The 21037-nt window shown below is 59.8% G+C and overlaps 1 protein-coding gene across 1 annotated transcript; it reads right to left on the reverse strand.

The window, feature by feature from the left end:
• Positions 1–7085: 7085 nt before the first annotated feature.
• GABRD (gamma-aminobutyric acid type A receptor delta subunit) lies at positions 7086–17749 on the reverse strand. The gene is made up of 9 exons (XM_027565158.1): positions 17548–17749; positions 11958–12070; positions 11586–11653; positions 11280–11500; positions 10139–10221; positions 9310–9447; positions 8535–8690; positions 8122–8345; positions 7086–7779 (listed from the first exon to the last, which is right to left on the reverse strand). The coding sequence occupies exons 1-9, from the start codon at positions 17610–17612 to the stop codon at positions 7495–7497; spliced, it is 1353 nt and encodes a 450-aa protein (XP_027420959.1). The 5' UTR covers positions 17613–17749; the 3' UTR covers positions 7086–7494.
• Between the last annotated feature and the right edge of the window lie 3288 nt (positions 17750–21037).

The raw sequence follows: 21037 nt of genomic DNA on the forward strand, positions 1-21037 counted from the left end.
ATTGATACTTTTGAACTGTGGTGTTGGAGAAGACTCTTGAGAGTCCCTTGGACAGCAAGGAGATCAAACCAATCAGTCCTAAAGAAAATCTACCCTGAATATTCATTGGAAGGACAGGCTGTAGCTGAAGCTCCAGCACTTTGACCACCTGATGCAAAGAGCCAACTTGTTAGAAAAGACACTGATGCTGGGAAAGATTGAAGGCAGGAGGAGAAGGGGGTGACAGAGGATGAGATGGTTGGATGGCATCACCGACTGAATGGACATGAGTTTGAGCCAACTCCAGGAGATAGTGAAGCATTCCAGGGAAGCCTGGCATGCTGCAGTCTATGGGGCCGCAAAGAGTTGGGCATAACTGAACAACAACAACAAACCCAAACACTAACCAGGCTCTCCTGCAGGTCTCCGCCACCTGGCTAATCGCCTCCCAGCTGGGCAGATGGGTACCTTGGGCAACAACAGCTGTTAAGTAGCACCTCCTGAGTGGAGCCTGGTGGGCTGCCGTCCACAGGGTTGCATAAGAGTCGGGCACGACTCAGCGACTCAACAACTGAGTGAAGCAGACTGCAAGCCCTGTTGCAGGTTCTTTTTATTATTCACAGCAGTTCACGTTCACAACGACCACACACCATCACCTCCTACTTAGCAGCTGAGGGTCCCCTGGTGGGTGAGTCACCTCCCAAGTTTACATGAGAGGCACTGGGTCAGGAGCCCACACCATAGCCACCATGTTCTAGGACTTCTCAACCCAGGAGCCACACTGGGCAGGGAGTAGAGGGTGGGCACAGGAGACAACGCGTTCATTTTCCCTGCAAGCCTTACCTGTGACACAGGAAATCCAGAACCTCCTAGTTGTGGGGGCTCTCGGCTCTCAGCCAGGGCCCCTCAGCTCACCTCCATCCTCAGCAGCAGGTGGACAGTCCCTGAGCACACGGCCAGTGCCCTGTCTCCACAACTGTCCCACCTGGGACTTCCTCTGACCTGCTCGACCCAGGATGGGGCAGCCTGAAAGAGTGGGGGTTAACATCCCTAGGGGCTGCCCTTGGCCAGGAGTAAGAGACCCAGCTGATCACCCTCAGAGGGCAGTGGCAAGGGGCCTTTCAGGGGCTCCGGGGATGGAGACCACACTCCCCCAGCTTTCCCTCCATCTCCCCTACCCAGCCCCAGCTTGCTCCTGCCTCCTGGGGTCACTTCCCAAGGTCACTGCACACGCTGAGGTCCTTGAGGCCGATGCACTGCTGGGTCCTGGAAGAGACCTGGGGTTGCTGCTCGAGAGTGACACCAAGGGCCCAGCTCTGCTGTTGGATGTGAGAGGTGAGAAGAGGCCTGCACACCTCCTGCCGCTGTGTCCAGAGCCAGCTGCGGCCTTGGGGGCAGGGAGAGCCGGCAAGTTCTCCAGGTCACCCCATCTCCTGCAGTTGGAGGGCAGGGGGTACTGATGTCACATCAGGCCCCGGGTCCAATCCTAGACCCTCGAGAGGGCTGACCTGAGCCCTTGCCAGACCTTGTGCTAAGATCCGGACCTGGACTGGGAGGCATAGGCCTGAGGTTCACGGTCCATGTAAGCGAGTCCACCTGAGGGTCTTGTAATCTTAGTCGTATTGCACTTGTTTGGGAGTCCCTAAAAATACATGTGGGCTTCCCAGGTGGCTCAGCAGTAAAGAACCCACCTGCCAGTGCAGGAAATGCGGGTTTCATCCCTGGGTCGGGAAGATCACCTGGAGAAGGGACTGAAAACCCACTCCAATATTCTTGCCTGGGAAATCCCATGGAGAGAGGAGCTAGGGGGGCTACAGTCCATGGGGTCCCAAAGAGTCAGACACAAATGAGTGACTCAGCAACAATACCTTTGTCGAAGGGCACTTGCCATATGAGATTCCTATGGATGCTGTAATCCGGGGTTCCCAATCCCTAGACCCCTAGACTGGTACTGGTCCTGTCAGGAGCCAGGTTGCGCAGAGGGAGGTGAGTAGCAGGCAGGGGAGGGAGTGAAGCTTTGTGTTCACAGCCGCTCCCCATCGCTCTCTCATGGGGAGCGCTGCCTCCCGTCAGATCCGTGGCAGCATCAGACCCTCGAAGAGCAGAACGCTACTGTGAACTGAGACTCGTTCACGTGAGGGATCTAGTTTGCCTGCTCCTCATGAGAATCCGCCTGAGACCAGCTCCTTCCCTATGGAAGAAATCGTCTTCCACAAAACCAGTCCCTGGTGCCAGAAAGGTTGGGGACTGCTGCTGTAACAAAGGGCCACAGACTAGGGAGTCTTGAAAACAGCAGAAATCCGTTCCCACGGTCGAGGGCAGAAGCCTGCGGCGAGAGTGGGGCAGGCTGGAGGCTTCTCCAGGGAGGACCCCTGCCAGCCCCTGCCTCAGGCTCCGTGGCCTGTGGATGCCTCCCTGCCTCTGTCCCGTCTCACTGTGTCCGCTCCTTAACTGAGGATGCGGGGGGTGGGCCCGAGACCCATTTCATCTAAACCTGCATCTTAACCGCATCTTCCGAGACCCTTTTCCCAATGTCACTCTCACAGGCGCCATGAAGAGGTCCTAAGGCATCTTCTGGGGGACACGATTCACCCCACTATCTCATGCTGTTCAGAATCTGCCCGCCTCCCCCCGCCTTCCCTCTCAGTGTCCAGACTGACAGCGAGGACTGAGTCTCAGTGGCCTGAGCACGGACGTGGGGAACCTACAACCCCTGGCTTGCCCATGCTTGGCCGCGTGGGGGTGGCTCTCCAGGATGTTGGAATGGGGGCAGGGTGGACATAAGGCTGGAAAGGGGACAGTTTATTGATGTGAGTGCTCACCTTTGAGTGGGGTGGACCATCCGAAGGAGGTGGCACCTCGTACAGTTGGGGCAGCTCCCTGAAGCTGGGGTGTGATGGTGGAGACCCTGGGCTGTGTGTGAGGAGCTTGAAGACTCGGGAGTGGGGACAGGGGGCACTGTGAGGATGAATCCACTGGAACCACCACCTGCTGGGTCCCCAGGAGGGTTTAGGAGACAGGCCTTCGCTGAAACAACAAGAAAGTATAGGCAAGAGGGTGCAGGGCTGCCAAGGAGCACAAGGTGCGCTGGCCCGAGTGGCCATGTGGATGGGAGGACACGCTCCCGGGTCCTAAGAGAGCAGAGACCTGCAGCCTGTAGCCATCCAGGCAACGAGAGCCTAGTTATGGCAATGGGAGGAGGGGCCTCAAGGAAACCACAGCCCTGGCTCTTAGACCTTGTGGTCTGGGCTGAGGTGAGGGCATCCTGCCCCTGGACCCTCTGACCTGGGGCTAAAGCCCAGCTGGGGAATGTCTGGGGGTTCCCTAGGGCTCTGGGGTGAGCAGAACCTCTGGCATGAAGACTGGTTCACATATGAAAGTGGCTCCCAGAGTGCGACCAGGCCCTCATGGTGGGGGGCTGGGTGCCTAACCTCGGAATGTGGGTGCCATCACACCAGGAGCTGCCCTCTGCCAGATGGGGTTGCCACATGGGCATGGCCCTGTCCAGCAACAGGGGGAACCACCGGTACTGCAGCTTAGCACCAAGTGAGTCTCAAGGGTGAAGAAGTTATGTTAAGAGGTACTTGGACGCCATGGCACAGACACCTTGGCTCAGCTTGATTTGGTGGCCTCATGGGGGGCTGAGCCCCTAAACCAAGTGACAGAGAAGGCAACCTGGTTCACAGAGGTGCCAGCTCCACATCCATCAAAGGTGCCAGTGGCCTGTGGTGGCTGCTAGCCCTGCCCAAGGGTGCCATCACAGAACAGTGGTGACAGCGGCAGGTGGAGAGTCCCTCTCCCCCGCCCCAGGCGGAAATCTGAGTGGCACCCTTTCAGTTTTACAGGAGTCACCTCTCGGGCTCCCGTGGCCTGTGGGCGCAGAGTGGGCCACGGAGACAGGCGCCTGGTGAGGGCAAAAGGACCGAGGCTTCCCGGGATCAGGGTGGCCCCTGCTCCAGGAGGTGCCCTGAGCAAGCAGAAGTGCTGGCTGGGGACAGGAGAGGGGGGTGGGAATGGCTGATCACAGCCCCGGTTGGAGGCACTACGGCACTGACCGTGGCTTCTTCCACTAAATTTCGCTTTTTTTGCTGCTGCTGCTGTGACAGACACCACCTTGGAGGACCAGTGCCATCCTGGCAGACGTGAGCGCCATGGGGGTGACTGCCTGCCACTGTCCCGCTGTAAGGGCAGCACCCCCGCTGCCGCCCCAAGCACCCTCTGGAGCATCCAGAGTGCTGCTCAGCTGGCAGGCAGGCAGCCTGAGGGTGGGAGTCGGTGAAGCCCTAGCCTCTCCTTCAAAAGGACAATTTGGGGCCCACTCCCCAGGGCTTTGCAGGGGTCCCCAGGCCAGTCCAGCACCTGTGCACTTGCCTTCTACCTCTGTGTCCCCCACCCCTGCTCCTGTGTTTGGGGTGTCACCCTCTGTACTGGGTTGAACAGTGACCCCCAAATTCACTTCTAACCAGAACCTCAGAATGTGACCATATTTGGAAATAGGGTCTTCACGGCTGTGATGACTTAAGATGAAGGACACTGGATTACAAGGCTCCAAGTCCAATAAGAGCTGCCTTTACAAGGAGAGGAGGGACACACAGAGAGGTCACATGATGACGGAGGCGGAGACAGGGTGATGTATCCACAATCCAGGGGTGCCGGCAATGGCCAGCAGCACGGGGAGCTGGGGAGAGGCCTGGGGCAGGCTTGCCATCAGCCTTCGGGAGCCCAGCCTGTCCGCCTCTGGGTCCTGGACACCTGGTCCCCAGAACTCTGAAAGCACCAGGTTTTCTTCTTTTTTCTTTTTCTATTTTTCGGCTGTGCCTTGCAGCTTGTGGGATCTTACTTCCTCATCAACCAGGAGTCAAACCCAGGCTAAGGCACCGCAAGTTCAGAGTGCTGATCGCTGGGCCAACCAGGGAAGTCCCTGAATTTCTGAATTTTAAGCCCACCAGTCTGTGGTACTCTGTAATAGCTGCCTGAGGAAACATCTTCCCCCAAATAAACTCCCTGCACCAGGTCCTTGTCTCAAGCCATGCCCCCCAGGTGTGGGCTCCACCCAGTGGGCAGGCTGTCAGCCTCACAGGGAGGGAGAAGGAAGGGTAAGTGGGGGCAGAGGGAAGCTGAGGCCCTGTCCCCTGACACTGCGGCCCCTCCAACCTTGGGGAAGAGCTGGTCCAGCTCTCAGGGAAGCATTTGGGCATCTACCCAGATAACACAGGTGTCCCAGCCTCCGCGGGAGACCACAGACAAGGAAGCCCAGGTGGTGCTAGTGGTAAAGAACCTGCCGGCCAATGCAGGAGACACAGGAGATGTGGATTCAATCCCTGGATGGGGAAGATCCCGTGGAGTAGGAAATGACAACCTGCTCCAGTATTCTTGCCTGGAAAATTCCATGGACAGAGGAGCCTGGTGGGCTACAGCTCTTGGGGTCACAAAGAAAGTCACCAGTCCCCATAGACAGAGTCCAGACCCACTCCCTGCCACCCCACCCTACTCCCAGCCTGGGTGCCCCTGCAGGGAACACTGCCCCCCTGCCCGACTTGGCTCCTCTCAACTGCAAATCTCCATCCACCCCTGGCCTTCAATCTGCTCGAGTCAACAGCACCAGCACAGAACTGCATTTAAAGAGCATCAACCCTTCCCATCCCTCTTTCCAGCCCTGTAAACACGTGGGCAGAAATAGCAGCCTGCAGGCTAGAGGGAGTGATTGCTGGCTTTGGAATCAGGAGAAGTCTCCTGCCCGGGCGGGCCTCACTGCGTGGGTGCCCAAGGCAGTCACAAAGCCGGCTTTAAATAGCTCCTGTGGGTACGCGCAGCAGAAGGAGGGCAGCCTGGGAGTGGTGGGGACAGTGTGGAGAGGTGGCGCCGGGTGGGCAGGGTCCTGGCAGCAGAGGGGGGTTGGCTCACCAGCTTCTGGAACCAGGTAAGGACAGAAGTTCCAGATATCTTGGACCCACCTGTGTGGCCACCAGAGGTCCCGGGGAAGGCAGGCCTTGGGGCAGGACCCTAGGTGCCAGGGGTGCTGTGATCCAGCTCAGTAGCTTCAGGGTGCCAGCTGGGCCTGGACATCTCACCCCCAGGCCATGCTCCACCTTCCAGGAGGAGGGCGTGGTGACCCTTCTGGGCATGCAGGCCAGAAGGTACCCATCTGGGAGGTGGAGAAAAAGGTCTCGCTGTCCTCATTCTCAGAACTGGCCGGGTATGGCCTGCCACCCCCACTGTCCGGAGTTGGCCTGGGGCCTGTGTGTCCAGACTTTGCCTCCTGCTTTCTCCTGCTCCCACGTGGGTCACGATGGGGTCTGGGGGTCCCACTCCCTGGCCGATCCCGCCCCTGGGATGACCCTGCCCAGCCCTTCAGGCCAGTCCTTTAGAGCAGAGGCCCGGAGGGCAGCCCTTCAGGAAGGCGTCTTCAGGAGGTAAGGTCTTCAAGCTGAAGGTGTGGACCCTGGGAAGGTACAGGCCTCAGACACGGCTGCTTCTGTGGGAGCCCGCTGTGGGCTCAGCTGGCCTTGGGTCACTCAGCCAGCTCAGCCTGCCCATGGTGAGGGTCCCCAGCACCTGCCCCCAGAGCTTGGGAACACTGCACATCCTGGGCACGTGTGCTGGCTGAGGGCAGGTGGCCCAGCAGGCACCCTTTCTGATTCCCACAAAGTCACTGCCACCCCTCAAGGTGGCTTGGGGAGGACCTCAGGCCAGTGGGGTCATGGCCAGGCTGCCACCTGATCACAGCAGGGCCCTGGGCCTGGCATTCCTGACCTCGCAGTAGACAGCTCACCCACAGCTGCCCCACGGTTGCCTCTGTTCCCTCCAGTGTGACAGCCTGCTCTGCTCTGGTGTGGGAGCACTTGGAGCCCTTCTAAGAGCAGTGGCCCTGTCACCCTGAGTCCCTGGTGGCAGCAGAGGTGGGAGGGGCTGGGCATTTGTGGGGACTCGGTGGCCACTGTTGTCCCATCACCACATTCAGAAGGCACTATGGTGGCACCTCGCCATGAACCCCAGGGACACCTTCAGCCCCTACATCCCAACCCGGAGCCCCTCTGTCCCAAACCTGTGGAGCCCACAGTGGAGGAGGGCCGTGCAGGCCCCAGGAGAGGAGGCCACAGCCACAGTGTGAGTGATGGCCAAAGGCTCCGTTTTATTTCATGCTGGGACCCAATGCCCGGGAATGCCCTTCCCATGGTCTCGCGAGACTTGAGCACCATCCTCACCCGGCCTCCTCCCCCTCCCTGGTCCAGACCCACAGAGCCAGTCCCTGAGTCAGGATCTGTCTCCAAGTTGACGTGAAGCTCCCAGGGCCGTGCCTGCCTGGCTACTGGGTCAGGCGTTTGGGCTGCTGGAGAGGAGGTGTCTGCAGACGGGGTCCTGGCAAATGTGGGGTCAGAGCCTGGGAGCGCTGAGCGAGACCGAAGCTTTCCTCTCATCTCATCTGGCCCATGGTCCTGCCTCCTCTGAAACACTCAGAGCTGCCCAGGATCCTTCCCCCAGGAGGTCCTGGGCCAGTGAAGCCCCCCGTGGGCCTCACATGGTGTATGCGGCCCAGTAGATGACGTTGACGGCGGCAAAGGCCGCAGGGAACACAGCACGGGCATAGATGTCAATGGTGTCCGCGTCGATGGGCTTGAGAAGCCCACGGAGGCCCCCCTGGCTCCCCTGCTTCTTTGTCTCCCCTGTCTCCACCTCCACAGACCTGTAGGAGCCCATGAGGTTCCCGGGCAAGCGGCATGGCCGGCGGGACACAGCTAGCTCCTGAGTAACGCCCGCAGCGGAGAGAGAGAAGAGCACAATGGCATTCTTCACGTCCATCTGCATGGGGAGGGGGCAGGCTGAGCACCAGAAAGCGGGGGGCAGGGACCCCAACCCAGCCAGCAGGGGGGACCCAGACCCTGACAGCAAGGGCAGGAACCCAACTCAGACAGCTAGAGGGACCCCCAACCTGACCAGCAGGGGGACCCCTGACCCAGCCAGCACGGGGGACCCCTGACCCAGCCAGCACGGGGGACCCCAACCCAACCAGTGGCTCCATCCACATAGCAGGAGAGAGGGGGGCCGGGCTGAGCGCGGGACAAAATGCCCCCCACCCTGCCAGCAATGCTGGCCCTTGGCGGTGCTGGGGGAGGGGCTGTCCTTTGCCCTGCCCAGCCTCACCTCAGCCCTCTGCTCCTTAACCTTGACCTTGGCCTTGGCCTTGGCCTTCTGTTTCTTCCGGTAGTCAGCATTGAAGTGGGCAAAGGCATACTCCACCAGGGCAGCGAACACAAAGACATAGCAGATCCAGAAGTACACATCCAATGCCTTGATGGCCGATGCCCGTGGGAGGGAGGAGCGGGCACTGACCATCAGCGTGGTCATGGTCAGCACTGTGGTGATGCCTGGGGGCACAGAGGGTGCCGTCCCTGGAGCCCTGCCACCCCACCCAACCTGAGTGCAGGTCAGGCTCCTCTTACCGGGGCTGGCCTAGCTGGCCTCTGCCCCAGGACGTGGGCCAGTGTTCAGGACAGGTCCAGGCCCGACTCCCACCCTCCCACCTGCTCCCTCGGAGGACAGGCCAGGGCCCCTACCTAGAGACACCCTGGCGGGCACTGCTGCCTGGCTGATCCAGAAGGAGACCCAGGACATGGCGACCAGGAGGACGGAGGGCATGTAGGACTGGATGATGTAGACGCCGCGGTTCCTCCGCAGGTGGAAGTGCAAGCTGAGTCGGGGGAACTGGCCGGCTGCCGGAGAGCACCCCCAACAGCATCAGCACCAGGCCCACCACCCTCAACAGCACCGGGAGAGGAGGGCTGGGGGAGCGGCCGGGCCACTGCCAGCCTCCAAAGGAAGGAGGGCCCTCGTCCCCACCTCCCAATAGCCTGATGGGTCAGGAAAGGGCCAGCCTTGCTGCAGGGCCACCAGAGAAAGGAGAGGAGAGCCTAGTGTGGCTGCTGGCCCGCCAGGACCCTCCCAGGGTATGGTCCCCCACCCCTTTCTCCCCACCCTCCCCATGCATAGCTGAGCGGCAAGAAAGAGCCAGTCTGGGCTCACTGGCTCCAATGAATGGGCAGCAGGAGTGGGAAGGGGCAGGAGAGGCCAGAAGACAATGTAACCCCAAGGTACCCCCAACCCCACCAGATATCCCCCAAACTCTGGGAAGTAATGAAGGGCCGAGGAGCAAGATGGAGGAAACTTGATCTGGGCTTGCACTGTGGCCTGTCCCGAGCAGCTAGGCTGGGTACGGCCTGCACTGACCAGCAATTTTCTAGCTGCAACCTCGGGGCCCTCAGAGCTGACTAGGGGCCCCACGGAAAACACTAGAAAACCAGCAGCAGGGCTCACAGGAAGTGACCACATTACCCGACTTGAAGTTCATCAGCTCTGTGGTGAAGCGGTAGCTGGTGATGGTGAACTGGGCCAGCTGCAGCTTGTCCAGCCCGTGGATCTGCTCCTGGTTCTCGGACCAGTAGTAGACGATGTCCTCGGATGAGTAGCCGTCTGCAGGAGAGGCCGCGGATGGGCTGCAGGGCCTGGCACCCCCTCCCCAGCCCCTGCAGCTCCCCTCCTCAGCCCCTGGTGGCTCCTACAGGACTGCCCTGACTATACCAGGGTTCGATACACAGAGACAGGGAACAAGGAGCCTGGGGCCACACCTGGGGCCTTGGAAAGGTAGGCAAGTCCAGAGGAGCTGGCAAAAGTGCAGGCCACCCTTGCCAGGTGGCCCACAGGGGTTGCCATACTGGACAATGACATAGGTATCTGTCTCATCTGGGCTCTGGGGCCAGCTGTCACAGGCAGGACGCTGACCCAAGGGAGGAGGGCCAGCCTGCTCCTTTCTCTTCCTTATGCTTCTGCTGCCCATCTCCACCCCACTGCCCCTCTCCCACGCCCCCTCCTCTCCCCCACACACCCCAAGGCCAGCCCACCCCTCCCCCAGTGCCCCCTGCCCCCTTGCCCCCACCCCCAACTCCAGTGCCCCAACTCCAGTGCCCTACCCCCATCCCCCACATGCACCCCACCCCATCCCACCAGCACCCCCTGCCCACCTCCCCACCCAGCCCCCTTCCCCCACCTCCCCACCTAGCCCCCTTCCCCCACCTCCAGTGCCCCGCCTCCCCATTGCCTTCTGCCCCCCACCCCCCGACCCCCTGCAACCTCTCCCTCCCACTGGCAGGCCAGCCACACTCACAACTCTCCAGGTGCAGCATGCACTCCTGTTCATCCATGGGATACTTGGCCAGGTCCATGTCGCAGGCCACCGTGGACGTGATTCTGCCCAGACAACACCAGTCTGCCGGGGTGAGGCCAGCCTAGGGCCACCGGTGGCTCCCCTGCCCCCCACGGCAGAGACGCCCCTGCATACGGCCAGTGGGACCTTGCTGCGGGGGCAGTGCCCAGGCTGCCTCTGGTTTTGTCAGCAAGCTGCTGACATCTGGGCAGAAACTGTGGCCACTTTACAGATATTTGTGAGTCTCGCTTCAGGGATCAATAACTGGATTTTGTTCACTTTACTCATCCTTCAGAACACCTAAGTCAGGAGCCAAGAAGGCAGGTCCACCCTGAGCGTCCTCCCCCCGCCTATCACTGGAATGGCCTCAAGGTGTCTCCACTGACCCTGCAGCCTGTAAAAAGGCTGATTTTCCAAGAGAATTCAGGTTTTTGTGTAAATCTGATTTTTAAAATGTGGGCGATTAAGTCCACTTTTAAATGGCGTGTATCAGAAAACAAACAAACACACGTACACGTGTGTCCACAGCCCCACAGCTGTCCATTGATGGAGGAGTGGATACACAAACTGGTGTCCACACAACGGAATGTGGCTCTGCCATAAAGAGTTAGGAAATTCTGATAAATGTTACAGTACAGATGAACCCCGAAAACACTACACTAAGTGGGAAAAAGCAAACACGATAGGTCACGTGGCATAGGATTAATTTTGTGTGAAATGTGCAGAATCGGCAAATCTATGAGCTGGAAAGCAGATTGGCGGTTTCTGGAGCCAGGAGGAGGGAAGGGGGTGACTGCTGATGGGGACAGGGTCTCCTTTTGAGGGTGAAGTGTGTTAGAACTGGCTGGAGGTGGTGTTTGCACTCCGTGGGGAGTGTACTAAAATCACAGAATTGTTCACTTTTAAATGCTTGATTTGGTGTTATGTGAACTTCACCTCAATTTAAAAAGAAAAGGGCACGTGTTAGCCAAAAAGCAGCCTGTGCTGGCTGCTGGCCAGCAACCTCTGCTTCCTGCACAGCTGCTGTTTGTTGGGGATATAAATACCACCCCGTCCCCCCAACCCCACCCCCAGCTCCCAGCGGCGCTCGCAGGCAGCCCACCGGATGCTGTAGAGAATCACCCCGTCAGGCTGCAGCCGGATGAGCTTGTTCTCCACTGTCACATCGTGGAACCAGGCAGACTTGGCGTTCACGATGAAGGTGTCCGGGAGCCACAGCTTGTCCACGAAGCGGCTGTCCAAGCCCAGGGTCTCATTGGTGTGGTTGTAGGACAGCCTGCTGTCGCGCCAGCTCTGGTGCAGGAACACTGTCATGGTGTACTCCTGGGGGCACAGAGGCCCGGCCGTCAGCCCCTCCGCTCCCGGGGGCACGCAGCCGGGGCAGGGCCGGGGTGCCGACGGGACCTACCATGTTCACCTCCGAGATGTGGTCAATGCTGGCCACCTCGATGGCGAGCGCCACGTTCACAGCGGGGCCTGCAAGGAAACAGCAGGGTTGGAGGCAGGTTGGGCTGAGCCCAGGCCCCAGCATCCCCGAGAACTCGACCAGGCCAGCAAATGCCCCCACAGGCAGGACAGGGGACAGCTGGGAGCTTGGCAGGGAGGCTGTCTTGGTGCAGATCTGCCCAGGCCTGAGCAGACTCACCTTCCCAGCTGGCTTCCTGGGGACTGGTGCTCTGATGCACTATTGGGGACCCAGGGTCTGCCCCAGCCCAGAGCCCAGTGGGGTTCACATCATGGCCAGACCCAGGGTCTGCCCGAGTCCAGCAGCCACTCTCACCTCCAATGCCGGGCCGAAAGTTGCGAGCGTAGCCTTCTATCAGGCCGTCCAGGTTGGGGAGCCAGGATATCTCCAGGTTGGAGCCAACATAGTCGCCAATGTCATTCATTGCCCTGGAAACGCAAGGTCCGCTCCTCACAGGCAGGGCACCAGGGACAGAGCCTGTTCTGGGCAGCTAGGCTAGGAGTGGACAGGGAGAAGGCCCTCCGGGGACACAGGGACCCCTGGAGGTGCAGGACCCGGGACTCTTTGACCTCTTCCCCCACCCCCTCACCCCGGCCCTGAGGGTGGATGCCAGGTCAAGCAGAGGCCCCAGCCTCCCTCCATAACCAGCCTGCACCTCCACTTCTGGGGTTCCTCAACAAGTTGGCCTTGGGGGACCCCACAAAGAGCACATGGCCTCTCATTCAGCTCTGAGGGCCAAGTGTCCTGTAGGAGGTGATGGGAGAAAAAAAAACATGTGACAAGGAGGCTAAGGGCTCAGGAGAGGGAGATCCAGGGCCGGGCTGGGGCCTGTGGGGAGGCCATAGTCTGGCTTCCAGCTCTGTCCCCTCCTAGGCAGGCCCCAGAAGTCCCTAAATTACCATGTGCCTCTGGGACTCAGCCTGACCCCGGAGCAGATGTAGGCCGTGTCCGCTGGTTCAGGTGAACCCTACCGTCAGCCGGTGCTGGTGATATCTGTCCTTAGGGATGCCAGACAGGGACCCACACACACAGGCATCTTGTGGCCTGGACACGCTGACTGCCAGATGTCCCAGTGGCTCTGCTGGCCCACCTCTCCTCTGCTTACCCATCCTCTTGGGAACAGTGCCCCCCAGATTCATATTTACCCAGAGCTCCAGAATGGAACCCTAACGGGAAATAGGGACTTAACAGACATTATTAATTATGATAAGGTCATGCTAGACTAGGTGGGCTCTAAATCCAGGATGAATATCCTTACAAGAAGAGGAAATGGACGTCCAGGGAGAAGCCATGTGCCCAAAGAGGCGGGTGTCTGAGTGATGAGGCCACAAGCCCAGGGACATGGGGGACTCCAGCATTCCCAGGGACTGGACAGAGGCATGGACAGACTCTCCCAGCCCTGCCAACACCTTGGCTTCAGACTCCTGGCCCCAGAATTACTGGAGGATAAATTCCTGTTACATCCTCCAGCTTGCAGCCACTGTTACAGCAGCCATGGGACCCTCAGACCCTCTTCTTATTCTGGCCCACCGTGAGGGAGTGGTATTTCTCCTAAACTGGACAGCCAGAAGGAGGAGGGACATTTAGGAGCAACCCTCGAGTTTCCGTCTGAGTCACTTCCCTCCCCTTGAGCAGAGAAGGCCTCTTGGTCACCTTGGCCAGAGCCTGGCCACAGCCCAGGGGACAGGAACATGACTGGCCAGGTCTGGATGAAGGTTGCAAGGAGCCTTGAGGCTGTTCCTCCCTGTCCCCGAGTCAGGTGTGGCCGCATGCCTGGGTCCCCACTCTGGGCCCTTCTGGCAACCTTGAGAAGACCCCTGGCCCCGCTGGGCCCCCTCAGGGCTGCTGCCCACCCCTCCCAGCTCTGCCCTCACCCCAGCACCCCCAGGCTGCCAGTGCTTCCTGACTCTCCTCTCCCATCTCCCCTTAGAAGCCTGCTTCACCCTCCAGACCTTGCCCTCTGCCCCGACTCCTTTCTCCAGCCCTAACTCTGACCATACCCATATCTTCAAGCTGATTCCCCCCACTTCCACTGACCCCATCCCTCTCCTGGTCCTGCTCTTGGCCCTGCAGGAAGCTGCCTGGTTACTCCTGTATTCATCCACCCTTCATCTGGCAGGCGAGACCCTCAGTGCCGCCCTACTCCAGGGATGTGGCTGAGCCAGGCAAGGGCAGTTGTGGGCCAAGCCCAGCATGGTCAGTGTCCATGAGGGGTGGCAACTCGAGGGCTGTGAGTGTGAACAGAGTCACTGAAAGGTGAGGTCAGGAGTCCTCTGACTGGGGACACAGGGACAGCCACCCCACACCGGCCCCCTGGGGAAAGTGACATTAGAGCTCAAAGAGAGAGAATGGGAGTCTCAGGGATGGGAAGAGGTGGGAGGCAGGCGAGGACTCCGCATGGGGGGCCCTGGGAGGGGCCTGGAGGGTGGCAGGAGGCATTGGGCAGAGAGTGGAAAGGGGTGGACGGGGGACGGGGGGGACTGGTACTGGTGAGGGAGGGGCTGGGGAGTGTCCTGGGGATAAACTGGGGGCCCATTGTGGAGGTGGGGGAAGCTGGGCTGAGTTGGCCAGGCCGTGGAGACGGGAAGGGGCCTAGTCCAGACCAACGGTGGGGGAGTGGGGGAAGAGAGGGGCCAGGAGCAAACTCGGATGCAGTCCGTGGGGCTGAGCAACCCACTGGACCAGCCCTGAAGCCATCCACAGAGGTGGGCTCAAGAAGCCCTGGGGGCTGCCGGGGGCTTGGGAAGCACCAGGCCGGGTGCCTGTGGGGAGGCTGACTATGACAGGAGGTCCTCAGCTAGTGAGCCCCGCGAAGCCTGCCCCACCCTGCAGGCCCACAGGGTCCCTCCAGGCAAGGCTGGGTGGGACATGTGCACAGGGCAGGTTCTTTGGTGACAAAGTAAAAGACAGAATTAACTGAAGCCCTGATCCCTAGTAAAGCACAATTAAAAATGCAAATGGAGGTCACCCTGAAGGTCGGATATGAAGGGATTGAACAAGGCTTTATTTTTGGACCGGCCCAGATGCCGTCTTGTGTAGCGGCTGGCCTACCTGCAGCCAGGCTGTTAGGAGACGCCATCATTCCTGAGCTCAGGCTGGCACACAGGTGGATACACCTGCCCTTGGCCAGGGCCCCCACATCCACTCAGGGGCACAGAGGCAAGGTCAAGGGCAGCACCCCCCTGAAACTCACCAGAAAGTGTCAGGACCCCAGTCAGCCTCTGCCGTCTCCAGGGATGAGAAGGGAGCAGGCTGCCCTGGGTCACATCTCACTTGGGATGAGGATGGGTATTTCTGCAGCCATCAAGGAATGTGGGGGCTGGGGCTGCCCGAGGACTGTGCTACTCTGAGTCCTGGAGGACCCCGCCCACCTCCACTGGTTCAGGCAGTCAGTGGGGGTGGGCCGGGAACCAGCTCCACTGCTGGGAGCTCTGCATGGAGTTAGAAAGCAGGGACATCGACCTTGTCCTGAGAAGAGGTCTGGCCGGCGCTGGCCTAGAGCTCAGAGACACACTAGGCTCAAGCTCCTGAACGAAGCAGGTGCCTTGAAATCACAGGCAGCTTCCACCCTGGCTACCCCTGGTGTAGCCAGGCCCCGCCCTCTCCTGGCTTCACTTTCCTCTCTTCTCTCCTGAGAGAGAGCCCAGCCCATCACTTGCCTGTGCCCCTGGGGACTGGAAGGGAAGGTGGGCGTAGCTGAGCGAGGCAGCAGGCGCCCCCCAGGAGCCTCCCCTGTGCACACACGAGTCCACAGATCCCTGACAGCTCTGCTTCTAGAGCAGCCACCACCGTGCTGGCACCTCAGTTACCAAGGCAAACACCACGATGCTCGCACAGGAGGTGAAGGCGGGCGGGAGCCGCAGGCGCAGCTTCTCCAGGGAGACGGAGGTGCCAGCAGCTGGGGAGGCCACCCACTCAGGTGTGCAGCCGGCAAGCTTAGGAGGCCGCTGTGTGAGCGGACCTTCAAACTCAGGGATGCATGGCCTTGACCCAACACACAAAGTCTGTGAGGCTCACCCCCCTCTCATCCCACCAGAAACCCTGGGATCTCGCTTAGTAGTTGCAGCAGAGAGGCCCTTCCCTCAGCCCCACGGTCCACCCCCACAGTGCCCCGGTGGAGGGAGGTGATGACGGAAGTGAGGACACTGTTCCTCTTGTTTTCGAGTGGAGGGACACAGAGCAGATGGGAAAGGAGGCCTGAATGGATGAAGGCCCCGAAAGCCTGGAGGTTCTTGTCCCAACTGGGGCCTCAGCCTTCCTGCAGGCAGACAGGTCCCCCTCACCCCACAACCTAGGATCCAGATGGGGCCAGAGTTCAGAACACTGTAGACTGGAGAAGGGTGATATGAGGCACTTATGGACTTGGTTGGGGGAAAGAGGTGTTTGGAGAATTTTCCAGCAGCAAACATGTAAATATGCCCCATGAGTAGCATGAATAAAGACAAAATGAGCAGGGCAGGCTTTGCTGCCAGGTGAGTTTCGGTGTCAAACTTGGGTAAAGACTTGGGAGTTCAGAGCAGCTTGTATTTCAGAACTGGGGCTACAAGACTGAGGGCATGAGCCAGCAGCTGACCCCTCCCCCACCCCCACCCCCAGCTCCCAGCATATCTGCCTATGGCCACACCAGGACACTTTGTCCTTCCTGGGACCATGAAACAGAAGAAGAGAGAGGAGAACGGCCCATCGGGCTTGATAAAAACAAGGAATGGGACGGGGGCCACATCAACACTGCCTGTGACCTCAGCGGGATGTCCGCCTCTCCAGCCAGACCCAGGCCTTCCTGACTCTACACCAACCCAGCAACAAGGAAGGTGTGACCACACACACACACAGAGCCATGCTACATGTTGACCGAGCACCTACAGCCAAAACACAGGTCAGCATTCAACCATTTCTAGCTTTTAAAGTCTGGGGCATCAGCTGGTTGACCACGAAGTCTGGAATGCTGGGGAAAGGGGTGGGGAGAGCTGGTTTTGCTCTGCTTTTTCTGCAGTCCTTGCACCCAGCTGATTTTCAAAAGGGCCCCTCAAAGGTGACCAGACTCAGTGCTCAGGACACTGGGTGACCTGGGGCCCACATCAAGTCCAGCCTGCAGAGATGCAAAAAGCGAGCTGGAACTGCACTGGCCCTGGGAGCCAGCGAGGGAGCCCCAGCACTGGGACCTTTCTTCTTAGCCTCTTCCCTCTCTAGGGCAGACAGGGCGCCTCATCCGCTCTCCTGACAGAATTAAGGAGAAATCTGGAGTCTCTCTCCTGCCAGGGGCACCTGGCTCCCCCATTCGCATTCTCTAGAGTTGGGTGGCATTTGAAATGGCCCCAGAAGGGAGACCCACAACCAGACCCGCTATGAGGACGCGCCTTCGTGTCCACCCCAGACTGCTAGCTGCACGGAAGCTGCTGCGGGGAGCGATGCTGTCAGGGGAAGGGGCACAACCCGCTCCCCGTGTTCTCAGGACCCCTCCTTTCTTCCATGCTGAGCGCTCAAGCCGCGCCTGGAAGGACACCAGCCAGCCAGGGACCGGCCAAGTGGCGGCCGGGGCCGAGGAACCCGAGCTCAGCAGAAGAGCCCCGGCTGGGGAGGAACGGAGAGCTGCTGTGACGCCCTCGACCGGCCCCGCGGCCGGGTTCAGCACCGGGACGGCGGACAGCACCGGGGCAGCCGGAACCTAGAACACGCCGCTGCCCGCGCCCAAGGGCATCGTCGCGGCGAGTTTGGAGAGAGGAGGGCCGGCGCTGGGAGAGTCGTGGAGGAGGGGATGGGGGCAGACACGGTGGGAACCGGTGGGCGGGGGACAGACCGGGGCCCTGAAGACCAGGGTTCGCGCGGGGCTCCATCTCGCAGCCCGGGCGCGGCGGCGCGGGATCCGCACCGAGGGCGGCCGCAGGGCGGACCGGCTCTCGCTCACCTGGCGCCGCGGTGCTGCGCGCAGAGCAGCAGGAGCGGGGGCAGCAGCCAGGCCAGCTCGTCCATGGCCTCGGCTGGCGGTGCGCTGGGCCGGGGGCGGCGCCGGGGTCCGGCGGTCGCGGGCGCTCGGAAGTTGCTTCGCCGGCTGCCGCGGCGGCGGCACAGGCGGGTGGAGAGGGAGGGCGCGCGGCGCGGGAGCGAGGGCGGACGGAGCGCGGAGCCCGGAGCCGCCCCGCCCCGAACCGGGCCGCGCCCCCCGCGCCGGCCGCCCCGCCCCCCAGCTCGGGCAGCCCCTCCTGCCGCGCCCCGCCCCCTCTGCCAGCCCCTACCCGAGGGCCGCGGTCCCCCGGGGGGTCTGGCACGCCCCGTCCGGTCGCCACTGCCCTTGCCGACCACAAACGGTCCCTCCGCGCGTCTGTCCGGAGGCGACCCAGGCGAAAGACCCGCGTGGACGCGGCCTCCAGCTGCCGGCCAGAAGCCTGCGGACTGACGGGCGCGGCAGGACCTCCGCCCTGGGAAAAGTTGGAGGTCGGCTATTTGTTGGGTCACGGTCCCCGGGAGCAGGTTCGGGGTGACGAGGGTCCCAGCGCCTCAGAAGCCTCCACCTTCCACCGGACGAGATACCTCCCCCCAACACGCGCAGCTCCTTCCAAAACCCTCAGGCCTGCGCCTCGCCCACCTAGGCTGGGTGGGCGGTGAGCGGAGCGGGGGTGGCCGTGCTGCCGCTCCGCTGCCCGCGGTTCTGCAGTCAAAACCCAAAACCCCGCGCTGGTCGCCGGACGCAAGGACTTGACTTCTCCGCCTGTCTGGGCGAAGCTCCACCACACCCGCCCACATTGCCATCCGAGGGCAAGCCGAAGGCCCGGCTCTGAAGAGATGACGCCCCCATCCCACCCCACCCCATCCCCACCCCCAACCCCACGGACCTGCTAAGAAGGCCAAGGCCTCGAATTCTCTAGCATGACTCTTCTCAACATAAAGCTCTGCAGTTTCCCCCCAAAGCTGACCACAGACTTTAATGGTTTGGTCTTGTCCATTAACTTCTGGACTGGATGTCATCTGACAACCGGAAGTGAGCGTCTCCTGCAGTTCAGTCACTCAGTCGTGTCCGACTCTTTGCGACCCCATGGACTGCAGCACTGTCCGTCACCAACTTCTCTGTCCATCACCAACTCCCAAAGCTTGCTCAGACTCATGTCCATCAAGTCGGTGATGCTGTCCAACCACCTCATCTTAAAACTGGGCAAACTGGTCTGGCAGTGGGTTGGGTCCTGTGGGTGACTGTGGACACTTGGTCTGAGTGGGGGCGGAGTGGAGGGAGGTAGAAAGGGCTTCACTGTTGGGAATTTCCAGTCCTGAGGGCCACAGATCAAAGCTGAGACCCACTCAGCTTTCTTTCTTAAAGCCACCCAGACCTAAGACAGGCAACCAGGTCCCAGCATAAATGCCTCTCCCTGCCCCCCAACCCCACCTCTTGGGAGGATCTTCTGGGACCTGGAAGTGCTGCCCTACTGTGCCTGTTATGGTGTCCTGGGTGCTTCTCTGGACACATTCCCACGTGTCCTCCCACAGGCTTGATGGGAAGTTGAGAAATTAATCCAACAGAAAGTGTGGAGAGCGGATCCTTTTCCTTATTCCTCCTCTGGATCGAGATCTTGTCTGTCTGCTTCTTCAAAGCAGCCCTTGGGTCTAACAGCCTCTATTATGATAGGCGCTTAATAACTGGGAAAATTTAGGCTCAGAGTCAACGACAACCAGCACAGCGGGTGTGGTCAGACCTGCTCAGGGCTGCTCGGGGCTGCACGGCGCCAAGTTCTAGACTTCGTGCTGGTCCAGGTTCTGGCTCTTGTGCATGGCTCCCTGTCACACTCTTTTCTTTTTTTTTAATTGGAAGATAAATACTTTACAATATTGTGATGGTTTTTGCCGTACATCAACATGAATCGGCCACAGGTATACATGTGTCCCCCACATCCTGAACCCCCCTCCCTCTCTCCCTACCCTGTCCCTTTGAGTTGTTCCAGAGCACCAGCCTTGGGTGCCCTGCTTCACGCATTGAACTTGCACTGGTCACATATCCTGTCACACTCTTTTCCTGGATCTGAGAAGATCCAGGTGCTGAGGGCCTCTGAGAAATATTGCTGGCCTTGAATCACCTGATTCAGTTGGTTCAGAGTAAACCACATTATTGCCATTTTCTACATGCTCCTCTGTTATCTGAGGCATAACATTAATACTGAGCTTTCCCTGGAGAACTCCCTGCACGGGCATCTCAGCTGTAGCTCAGGGTGCTGGGCAGCATCTCTTCTGGGATTTCCCTGGCAGTCCACTGGTTAGGAGTCTATGCTCCCAGTGCGTTGGTTGGGGGATTCTTCCCTGGTGGAGGGACAAGATCCCACATGCTGCATGTATGTGTGTGTTAAGCCGCTTCAGTTGTGTCCGACTCAGTGACCCCATGAACTGTAGCCTGCCAGGCTCCTCTGTCCATGGAATTTCCCAGGTAAGAATACTGCAGTGGGTGGTCATTCCCTTCTCTAGAGGATCTTCCCAACCCAGGGATCAAACACAGGTCTCTTGCACTGCAGGCAGATTCTTTACCATCTGAGCTACTAGGGAAGCTACTGGAGTACATGGTGCAGTCTAAAAAACAACAACAAAAAAATAAACAGCAATTGCCTTTTCTTCCTCGAGCCCTGGAGGAAGCAGGACTCAAAGCCAGGACTAGAGAAAGAGGTCAAGCAGTGTCCAGCACGCCCACAGGCCCTGTGACACCGCACCTCCCTCCCACCTCCTCCTGGGGTGCCCGCTGTTCACTGACCTTAAATCAAAATTTCTCCCTCAGAGTCTACAAACTTTATTCCAGTTCTGCTGCTGCTACTGCTAAGTCGCTTCAGTCGTGTCCGACTCTGTGCGACCCCATAGACAGCAGCCCACCAGGCTCTGCGGTCCCTGGGATTCTCCAGGCAAGAACCCTGGAGTAGGTTGCCATTTCCTTCTCCTTTGCATGAAAGTGAAAAGTGAAAGTGAAGTCGCTCAGTCACGACTGACTCATGGTGACCCCATGGACTGTAGCCCACCAGGCTCCTCCATCCATGGGATTTTCTAGGCAAGAGTACTGGAGTGGCTTGCCATTGCCTTCTCCATGCCCCTGATTGGCTTCAGCTTGGATCTCAAGAATGAGAAGTTTCATTGCTCCTTCCTCAAGAATTACTTAGTCACACTCCTGAACCTCAGTCACAGCCCATGATGTGCCCCATGTTGGTCTCCCCAGCCTCCTCTTCTGCTTTACCCAGACAAGCTCCAGACACCCCAGGATGAGGAAGCCTGTTCAGGCAGCCCCACTAAAGGTCAGGAAACCAGGACCTCAGTGCTGGGTGGTTGGCCTGCTGCTGAGGCAAGCCCCCAGGAAGTGCTAACAGTCCACTTCTCCCCACTTTTTGATAATTCAGGAAATGACCCCAAGTCAGAGGTCTGGGAACTAGTCCCAGTCC

The sequence above is a fragment of the Bos indicus x Bos taurus genome, chromosome 16 (assembly GCF_003369695.1).
Source record: "Bos indicus x Bos taurus breed Angus x Brahman F1 hybrid chromosome 16, Bos_hybrid_MaternalHap_v2.0, whole genome shotgun sequence".
In the NCBI taxonomy this organism is placed as follows: Eukaryota; Metazoa; Chordata; class Mammalia; order Artiodactyla; family Bovidae; genus Bos; species Bos indicus x Bos taurus.

Coding starts and splice junctions, on each gene's coding strand:
- GABRD (XM_027565158.1), bottom strand. CDS start 17,612: ATGGACGAGCTGGCCTGGCTGCTGCCCCCGCTCCTGCTGCTCTGCGCG. Junction 12,071..17,547: donor GCGCAGCACCGCGGCGCCAG/GTGAGCGAGAGC, acceptor TTGCGTTTCCAG/GGCAATGAATGACATTGGCG. Junction 11,654..11,957: donor CTTTCGGCCCGGCATTGGAG/GTGAGAGTGGCT, acceptor GTTTCCTTGCAG/GCCCCGCTGTGAACGTGGCG.